Source organism: Monopterus albus, unplaced genomic scaffold, assembly GCF_001952655.1.
Source record: "Monopterus albus unplaced genomic scaffold, M_albus_1.0 scaffold28.1, whole genome shotgun sequence".
NCBI classification, from domain to species: domain Eukaryota; kingdom Metazoa; phylum Chordata; class Actinopteri; order Synbranchiformes; family Synbranchidae; genus Monopterus; species Monopterus albus.
In genome coordinates, this window is record NW_018127908.1 from 33,499 (window position 1) to 42,515 (window position 9,017).

Sequence of the window (9,017 nt, forward strand, 5' to 3'; positions counted from 1 at the left end):
CCACAGTTGTTCAAAAATTATTAAAAACACATCAGTGAAATACACTGCTGCACTGGGTGACGTTTCCTCATTAACAAAACACAAGACCCTGATATTTGTTTTCTATCTGTATGGGGATTGTTGAAAATACTGTTAATATAGAGAACAACCAGCCTTGTTCTTTAAATAAAGTTAGGAAACACTTTGTCACTATACTGATGAAACAATGTTTGATTTATTCCACACTGCTGTCTCAGGTGTAGGGGGTAGTGCCTTTTCTGCTACAGCCCCAGCAATAACTGGCACCTCATGCACTCGTTCACAGCGATCTATAGAGAGCAAGTCAATGGAGAGCTTCTTTGGCACCAGGTGAGGCTTTCACATTAACTTCTAACTCTTAGTTAGAAGTTACTAGTGAATTCATCCTTAAAGTGTAAAGGTGACTGGCAAAAATGCAAATGTAGTGGCAATTAGCAGAATGTGTATATGTCCGTCAGACACTTCAGTCAGGCAGACTAGCTTTTTGAGACTGTTCCCCTTGACATTTATTTTAGCTGTTAACCTCCTCACTTCCTCGTTACTCGTTATCAGTTTCTTTCTGTGATGGGTGTATACTTTGTCTACACTTGCATGTGTATATAAATTCAAATGCAAAAAAATAACCAAAACAAAAAATATATTCCAGGTTCCCACTGGGCAGACTCAGGTCCTCTATTTCTTCAGGAAAGCAGGTTCCTCTCAAGTCCCACTGTTTGTCTGCAGAGACTGAGAAACAACCTGAAAGTGAAGCTCCAGACTACCTGCCACTGGTGTGTTCTGCAGACTTACGGCATACGTATTAATCTACACAAAAGCATACAAACACATTTATGAAATGATGTTTATATGGTGTCTCCTCAGGTACATCTGCAGCTGGCATCAGGAGCTTTTCTTCTGACTGATATCTACTCGGACTGTGTCCAGATCCCATTGGACCGGCTGAAAAGGGCTTCACCCTACAGCCTACACCGCCGTAGCCTCAGCCTGCCTTTCCGCTGCACATCTCCCAGTGCTCCATCTTTATCCACATCTGCCAAACCTCTGGGTGCTCCCATCACTCACCATGTTACCTTTTCTCCTTCCTCCTGCTCCCTCCCCAAAGCAACCGCACCTCCCTTCCACCACACTCCAATTGACACACCCCTAATACTGGAGCCCAGGCTTCGCCGAAGATGCCTGTCTGACCAAGACCCTGTCACCTACCTCCCTGACCTCCCTAGCTCTGAAGATGGGTCCCTGAAGCTATCCGTTGGCCTTTCTCAGAGCCAGAGCCATGGCCAGGCAGATAGTGGTCGTGGATCAGAGACAGATGTATGTGAAGGCTCTTCAGCAGAGCCAGGTGACCCCCAGGAGAGCTGCCAATTGGCTCAAGAGGACCTGGAGGGTTCAAGCTGGGCCACAGCTGTGGCTCTAGCCTGGCTTGAGCATCGCTGCGCTGGCTACTTCATGGAGTGGGAGTTGGTGGCAGCAAAAGCAGACTTCTGGCTGCGCTGTCAAGAGCTGCCTGAGGGAGTGGACCTGGCAGGGCTGAAGGGAGCTGCCAGACAGCTGTTCCTGCTGTTACGCCACTGGGATGAGAACATCAAATTAAACATGCTGTGTTATAACCCCAATAATATGTGAGACAATCGCCTCAGAAGCAACTGAGCCAGAGTTGCATATTCACTGATTACCAGTGGCTGACTCAAAAGAAGCAAGACCTTTACGTGGAGATGTAATTCCTGTGGTTTGTCTGCACGGTCAGTTAAGATCATGACCCAGTGCAAAGTTCATTCCAATATTAAGTTGCACATGAAAAATTTAACAGCTAATAATCTTATGTGACAAGACCCTTTAGATAGCATGAACCAAGTGGCCTTTTCTTATAAATATGCTTTATGCAATCACAAGAATGCCTTGACCACCTGAATGGGCTTTCTGTAGTCTCGGTTTTAGCTTATTTTACTACTTTGCAAGATGTAAAATCAAAGTTGGTGTCAAATGGGAATGACTTTGATTAGTTGATTAACTAATGATGTATTAAAACTGATTACTTTAAATAATAAAACTACTGCTGGAAAATAGTTTATCATTTGTTATAATGTGTACAATAGAAGCAGCATAACAATATAAATTGGGAGGTAAAAAAAAAAGAAGGATAAAACAGCATAAAAGTTAAGTGGCATCTCTGTTTAATATACACTCACCAGCCACATTAATAGTCGCAACTGTTGAATTGTATGAACTTCAGTGCAACATGTCCCCCTTAACATCTGTGCTTATGAAGCTCAAAATGTTTTTGGCAAAATTGTCACATGTATAAATTCAAATATGTCCATTATTGAGGTCATAATTAAAGGGGGTGTTGTACTGGATTACATTATATTCAGAGGGTTCTCTATATTTTTATCCTCCCCAGCTTCAGCACATACAGTACACGAGAGGCTCAGAGTATTAGGAACACCTGTGAATATAACGTAGTCCAGTACAACACCACTGTGACCACTATGCTGTACCTAATCAAGAGGCTAGTGAGTGTAAATGTCATTTCTGTTTCAGTCCATGAAATACTCTTTACATTAAAATACTCCCAGCAGAGGATGAATCCGTTATGTAACAAATTAGATAAAAGCCATGTACTGAAAACAGCAGTGGTGATGCCACAAACTGATGGCAGATTCATTATACTGCAGTCTTGATACAATGCAGTATTTAATTCATACACCAGCTGACAGCTGTTAAGGCCAAAATGTACGTTTAACATTAAGTTTAAGTTGAAATACAACCTACGTAACATTCTTTACAATTTCTTCCAAGCGTTCCTCTGATTACGTATTTGAAAATGAAACCTGAGAATCCATATTTTTCTCTTCTTATAAGAGATTACATGCCATTTCATCATGTAGGTATCTGTCTGCAGACTGCACCCACACATTAGCCTCCTTCACTTTAAGCGGTGAGCCAAGATGAGAAAGACTCCTTTAATTCAGGTATAAACAGGCAAACCCAGTGACCTCCCTCTTCACCGGTGTTGCAAACATTTAAGAGAGGAGGATGATGGAGGCTGTTCGGCAGCTGATTAGGCTGAATAAGACATCCGGTCCGATCAGGCTGCGGCTCATTGGCGTTTGTCCTTGACAGCTGTCTGTTCTTGTGTTTCTGCTGGAGCTGAAGGCAGCGGCGGAGCCAGCCACAGACAGAGGAGGATGATGGCGTGGCAGATGTGTAGCGCAGCTGAGCTGCCGTTAGTAGGGGGGGAGGGGGAAAGCTCGATCAGACCCAGGATTAGGACCCTGGACACAAGGATAAAATAACATAGCATTAACATGTGATTGACTGCTCAGTGACCTTCTATGCTACAGGTTTAAAAGTGGAACTTCTATTCTAGTGTTTAGGTTTTCTCTTACCTGAGCAGGTGAGCCAGCTTCTTGACTCCTCCACTCCAGAGCAGGTAAGGCAGCGTGTGGAAGTACCACACGTAGAACTGGTAGTGCAAAGAACGACTGAAGCACATCCCAATGAAGTTAGAGGTGAAAAGAATCAGCACCATCTGTGTTGTCTGTTAAGGTTTGATACAAAATCCACTGAATACTAATGTATCATTCACCACAATAATAACATTGCTGAAAGTCCCAATATGTTTCAGTTATTTTAGTTTCAAATGGAACAGAAGGATATGATTAACAGTGTTTTTCTGAGCAGGGACCTTCCTCTTGCCCGGTTCCTTGAGGAGTTCCAAGATGCTTTCCCTTGGCCTGATAAGAGAAAGTGGTGACAGTGGTCTCACAAAAAATTGTAAACTACCTGGCACATATTGTCTATATTGTCCTTAATAGTAAATAGTCTTATCTGTGAAAATTGCACCTGATGACAAACAAATGTGGCTGACATCACTACGTGTGCTAAAACACTTAACTGTGTGCCAATTAAAATGGAAACAGTACAAATAAGACTTGCTGGGATGGTGAAGTGAAATCCGTCCTATGACAGTAAAAATGGGTCAATAAGATTTTGAAGTAGTGAAATAAAAAAAATAAAAAAATGAAATGAGGTTCCTATAACCTCCTACTACATCTAAATATCTCAGCCCACGCCTGTGGTGCTGTGGAACAATTTTAACCCAATTTATTTCAGCTCCCTTCTAAAGCTAACAGTGACCTTGGCACTGCAAAAGTCTGTCTCACCTCTTCCAATGGCAGAAAGCAAAGAGCAACAGGGTGAGCAGGTGGGCAGCCAGCAGGAGTAAGTGGAAGTAGCGATTCAAGAAGAGCCATTCTGGCAGGAAGCGCCAGTTGACTGTCCACTTGAACATAAACTGACGGCCGAGATCAAACGCCCGGCTCATGTAACCAACGGGATTCTCCAGGAGGAACGGGAGGCCCAGCAAAAGCTGCAGTTAAAAAATAAATCAAATTTAGACATAGTCTTTGAAAAGGCACTACATTTCTTAAATTTATTGTACAAAATGAATGGTGCCTAATTTTAGGTTAGATGAAATATTTACCTGTATGCCTGCACACAGAGAAAGTTTTGGGATTGTTCTGATCAGACCAAACTCTGAGAGGAGGAGAAAAAGCAGCCCGGGAGCAAAAAGAAGCACGTTCATTTTGACAGACACTGCTAAACTGTCAGAAAGAGAAGAAGATTAATTCTAATTTCATCATGTCACACAAATTCACAATGATATTATATAGACATTCACCAAGAAATACATGACATCTGTATACATAGTACTTTTAGCACACAGCATTAAGGAGAGACCACACTTGCCTATAAAAGCCACAGCCCAGTGTCCAGTATCCATCTATGAAGAGGTTGACGGCTACAAAGAGGAGCATCATAGCCACTGGGTCATTGAAAAGACGCAGCACAAAGATTGAGTGGATTCGATAGGAAGCACAACACATGAAGAAGAACACGTAGGGAGGAACCTTGAAAAATAATATTATGAAATCACAGAGAAAAGGAGCAGGTTTTCACAAAATCCACCAGCTGCATAAGAATCAGTAACAAAAACACTTGAATTTATTGCTGGTTTTCCCAAAATTTATAAAACTGCATGATAAAAAAATAAAAAAATCAAGGTTCTGTCACATGACCACATACTGACCTTCTTGGTGCGGTAGTATATTCTGAAGACAAGCAAGAGTGTGATGAGGTAGAAAACAGCAAAAATGTACTGGCCCAGGCGAATGTTCACCCCATGGCTGGTGATGTAGTAGAGAGCTGTGAAGATGTAGACAAAGCCAGCCGGGTACCTACAACAACAAGGTGTTAAGTTACCTTATAGAAAAAAAAAAGAAAAAGATCACTGAAATATACATTGAAATACAGGATGTAGACATCTACAACACTGCAGGCAATCGAAACTCACACCAAGGGGCCCGTGTCTCCTTTAAGCTGGGTGTAGTCATAAGTACCATTGATAACTCCCTCTACTTCATCCATGTAGGCTTTCCAGTCTATTTCAGTGTCTGCAGTGAAGCACATAAATCACTGATCATGACTGATGGGGAAGGTTTTAACAGCATGTCATGGTCAGTGTTGATGTTATTTTTCTTGTCTGCATTAATACATTCAATTATTTTTTTACAATTTAATTACCTTTAGCTATTCCAAAAAACAAACAAAAATCCAAGCAAACCAAGCCAAGCCAAAGACAGAAGTCCATTACAATTCCTCTGGATCCAAAGTGCCACTGACCATTTGCTTTTGTCTCACAATCTACTGTTAATTCAATAACTATTTCAGCACAACAATGCACATGCATGTTTACTAGTGCACTAGTTACAAAAAGCAGTCGCAGATAAGAATAGATGCCATTTAACGCAGGGATAGAGCAAACGATTGCATGTGGTCCTACTAGGACAGTAGATTCCTTTAGACAGGTGGCAGTTTAAGTTAGTATGTTTGCTAACGCTAGCTACTTAGCACCCAGACAGGTTCAGAAAAATGATAATACAACATAGCATGCTACCTAGCCGCGCAGCTACTTACACGCTACTTTTTGTATGACCCACACATTGATTCCGATCTCCAGGAACCACAACACTGAAACGACCAGTAACGTGTACTCCGTCTTGAACAGAACCAAATATTTGTCCTGCCACACTGTGTGAAGTTTCCCCCACAAAGCGGACTGGGAACCCGAAGACTTTCTCCGCACACCTCCTGCCATCTCTACGGTGACGTGGAAAAAGACCGCAAATGACATGCGCAGGCTTCGTCACATGACGCGACATGTCAAATTGGCATGCAGAAGAAGAAGAAGACGACTCCATAGGTAAATGTCAACTTTAAATATTTCCTTTCTCTTATAGGTAAAGCAACAGATTTATTGTCCATTGTACTTGATCATTAAAACACATGCACTTATATACATTTAATTCTTGTGGCTTACATGGTTATCCAACGTTAGGTTGTAAGAAATAAAATCGCGTTTACAGGTCACTGCTATTGGTACATTGGTACATAGAAACATTAGCTGGCTAGCAGCTAACTTCTCTAACGTTAACCATTACTTTAAAGAACATGATCTCAGTTGAATATGCTGTAACAAGTGGCTGCCAAAGCATATAACATGTACGGTCAGCATGATTTCTGATTTGCTAAGAATTCATAGACTAATTTAGTGCCTTCAGAAATGATACACTACTGAGATGAGGCTGTTATAATCAGTTGAGTGTAGTCTTTTTAACCAGACAGGAACAAACATTCTTTCACATAAATGCAAAAGAAGGATACTTCTCTTTATTTGTTATGGTGAAAAAATGTGCAAAATGTATGACAGGGAATCAGTATATTGCAGGAAACTGTAGCACAATATGATACTGTAACATTATTATTTGTGCCATATTTAAATCAGATCGATCAATATTTAATTCCAAACACATTGAAAATATATTAAAAACATGTCAAAGTAAAGTCAGGATGAAACTTTCAGCTGTGGGCTTGTACATTAAAGAAGACAATGGATTTACTGACCTTCTAACATGTCATATGTTTTTGCAGGTCTGCTCCCGGGACAGTGACAGGAGACCCAGAGGGAATGGATGAATTTCCTGTGAGGTTTATAGAGGCACTGTGTCTCGGGACCAGCCTTGCCTTCTCAGGCATCTGCTATTATCTGTACAGGAAGCGTCGGATAACAGTGGAAAAACTTGATGTTAGTTTCTGATCATGTGTAATGAACAGAATTTTATACAACTTTATAGTGTCATATTTTGCTAATTTCATGCTGCCTTAGCCTTTGGTAGGAAAGAGATTATTGTAAAGTGATGTAAAAAGTCCTCAGGGTTACCATGAAGCTTGAAATCCTCTTTTGGCACATCAACATTTATGTCCCTAAAGTGTGTTTACAGTGGAGGTTAATCTTCTAGAGCCAGTTGTTTCCAGCTGTTTCCAAGCTAATAGCGTGGAAACAACTTGTGCCTGAAGCAGGGTGTACTTGCAGTCCCTCATAATAGTTTCTATATATACTTTTAGAGAACTGAAGAAGTAGACTATGCAAATATTCAAAAGCAAAAACTGGAGAAGAGGAAAAGAAAATTGAATTTTTGTGTCAGATGTTTTTCTTTTTCTTTCCCATCTTGCAAACCATTCCACGGTCCAACCCTCCAGGTTTGGAACCAGTGCAGTCAGTAACAGATTTCCATGCACTGTGCAATATTATAAAACCTAAAGCCTGTCTACTGCAATATGTATACTGTAATGCAACAGTCTGTTTCCCATGTTGTCAGGATGCGCCACACTTAGCCATAGATGGATGCCTCAAAGACATTTTAAAAGTTACTCCAGGAGCTTGTCTGCAATATGCTGTCATTGAAGGTAATCAGGGTCTCTATATTTATTCACTAAATGTGTATACCTTTTTTTTTTTTAACAAAACCTCTTATTGTCTATTATGTGTGTATGCTTTTATATGTAGGTACTGTGCAACCAGTAGGTGAGCCTATAACCAGTCACTTCCAAAAGGAAATACATGGAGTGTTACAGAGACTCATGTTGAAAGAACACAGGCTGGTGTGGAGCAGTTTGTCACACACTTGGTGAGAAGTGAGACTAAATATTTGTTTTTGTAAAATGTTCCACAAAACATGACACAAGTGAGGTAACCCTAACGATACAGTTTATTTGATATTTTACCTGTGTCATCATATGTCTTGACCAAAAAGACTCATTATTTCCACCTCTACTTGTTGCAGGATGGACAGTGAGCAAATCTTGCTCCAAAGAGTAAATGAGGTGCCCTTTGCATTAGTGGGAACAGATGAGACCACAGTCAAAGTCCTGTGCCCTCAGCAGGCCTCTGGAGTGCACATGGAGATGACCCATGAAAAGTTTCACCAGATCAATTATGGCTTGGGTGACATAGTAGGACAGTACCTCAGCGGGGAGAAGCTTAAAGGGCAGCTGGAGACAGAGGAAATGCTCAAAGTCAGTTGTTAAATGACATACTAACATTGTTAACTTCTACAATTTAGTGATTAATTCATTGCCGGTTGACAAAGCATAAATATTTTTTGTTTACCACTATGAAAAATACTGGTCTTAATGATACATTCTGCCGATATTTCCCTCTCTTCCTAGGTAGGTGCAACTCTCACAGGTGTAGGTGAGCTGACACTAGACACAGACGGCAGCCTGTATCTTCGGCCTCCTAACGGTTTACAGTACTTCCTGAGCATAACAGACTTTGACACCCTACGGGGCGATCAAGAGCGCGCAACTGTTCTGTGGAAGGTGCTGGCCGTTGGCTTTGCTTTGGCTGGGGTGGCAGTCCTGCTATGGGCGGCTCGACGCCACTACAACCACCTAAAGGTTTGCTGGGAGCGTGCTGCTGTCACAGGCCCCGAGGACCCTCAAGACGGGACAGAGAATCGCATAGAGAATGCCTGTGTGATTTGCCTCAGTCAGCCACGTAACTGTATTCTGTTGGACTGTGGGCATGCGTGCTGCTGCTACAACTGCTACCAGGCCCTTCCAGACCACCGATGCCCCATTTGTAGGCAGAACATCAG

The 9,017-nt window shown here is 41.6% G+C and overlaps 3 protein-coding genes across 7 annotated transcripts in view; 2 read left to right on the forward strand and 1 right to left on the reverse strand.

Annotated features, from left to right (window-relative positions):
• vwa5b2 (von Willebrand factor A domain containing 5B2) overlaps window positions 1–2,005 on the forward strand; it is a 17,340-nt gene extending 15,335 nt beyond the window's left edge. For all 5 annotated transcript variants that reach the window (XM_020595735.1, XM_020595734.1, XM_020595733.1 and 2 more), the window contains 3 exons: window positions 237–348; window positions 665–788; window positions 880–2,005. In XM_020595735.1, the coding sequence (XP_020451391.1) occupies window positions 237–348; window positions 665–788; window positions 880–1,641 (998 nt within the window). In that variant the 3' untranslated portion in view covers window positions 1,642–2,005. The remainder of the gene's footprint in view (window positions 1–236; window positions 349–664; window positions 789–879) is intronic.
• A 74-nt stretch (window positions 2,006–2,079) lies between these two features.
• alg3 (ALG3 alpha-1,3- mannosyltransferase) lies at window positions 2,080–6,175 on the reverse strand. The gene is made up of 9 exons (XM_020595737.1): window positions 5,995–6,175; window positions 5,372–5,471; window positions 5,108–5,255; window positions 4,768–4,928; window positions 4,502–4,622; window positions 4,182–4,387; window positions 3,676–3,752; window positions 3,405–3,549; window positions 2,080–3,290 (listed from the first exon to the last, which is right to left on the reverse strand). The coding sequence occupies exons 1-9, from the start codon at window positions 6,173–6,175 to the stop codon at window positions 3,116–3,118; spliced, it is 1,314 nt and encodes a 437-aa protein (XP_020451393.1). The 3' UTR covers window positions 2,080–3,115.
• On the forward strand, window positions 6,119–9,015 carry mul2 (mitochondrial E3 ubiquitin protein ligase 2; the record flags this gene model as incomplete). The annotated part of the gene is made up of 6 exons (XM_020595855.1): window positions 6,119–6,280; window positions 7,009–7,162; window positions 7,737–7,824; window positions 7,925–8,045; window positions 8,202–8,433; window positions 8,587–9,015. Coding segments are annotated over exons 1-6 (1,095 nt in total), but the record flags the coding sequence as incomplete, so codon positions are not given.
• Window positions 9,016–9,017: the final 2 nt, after the last annotated feature.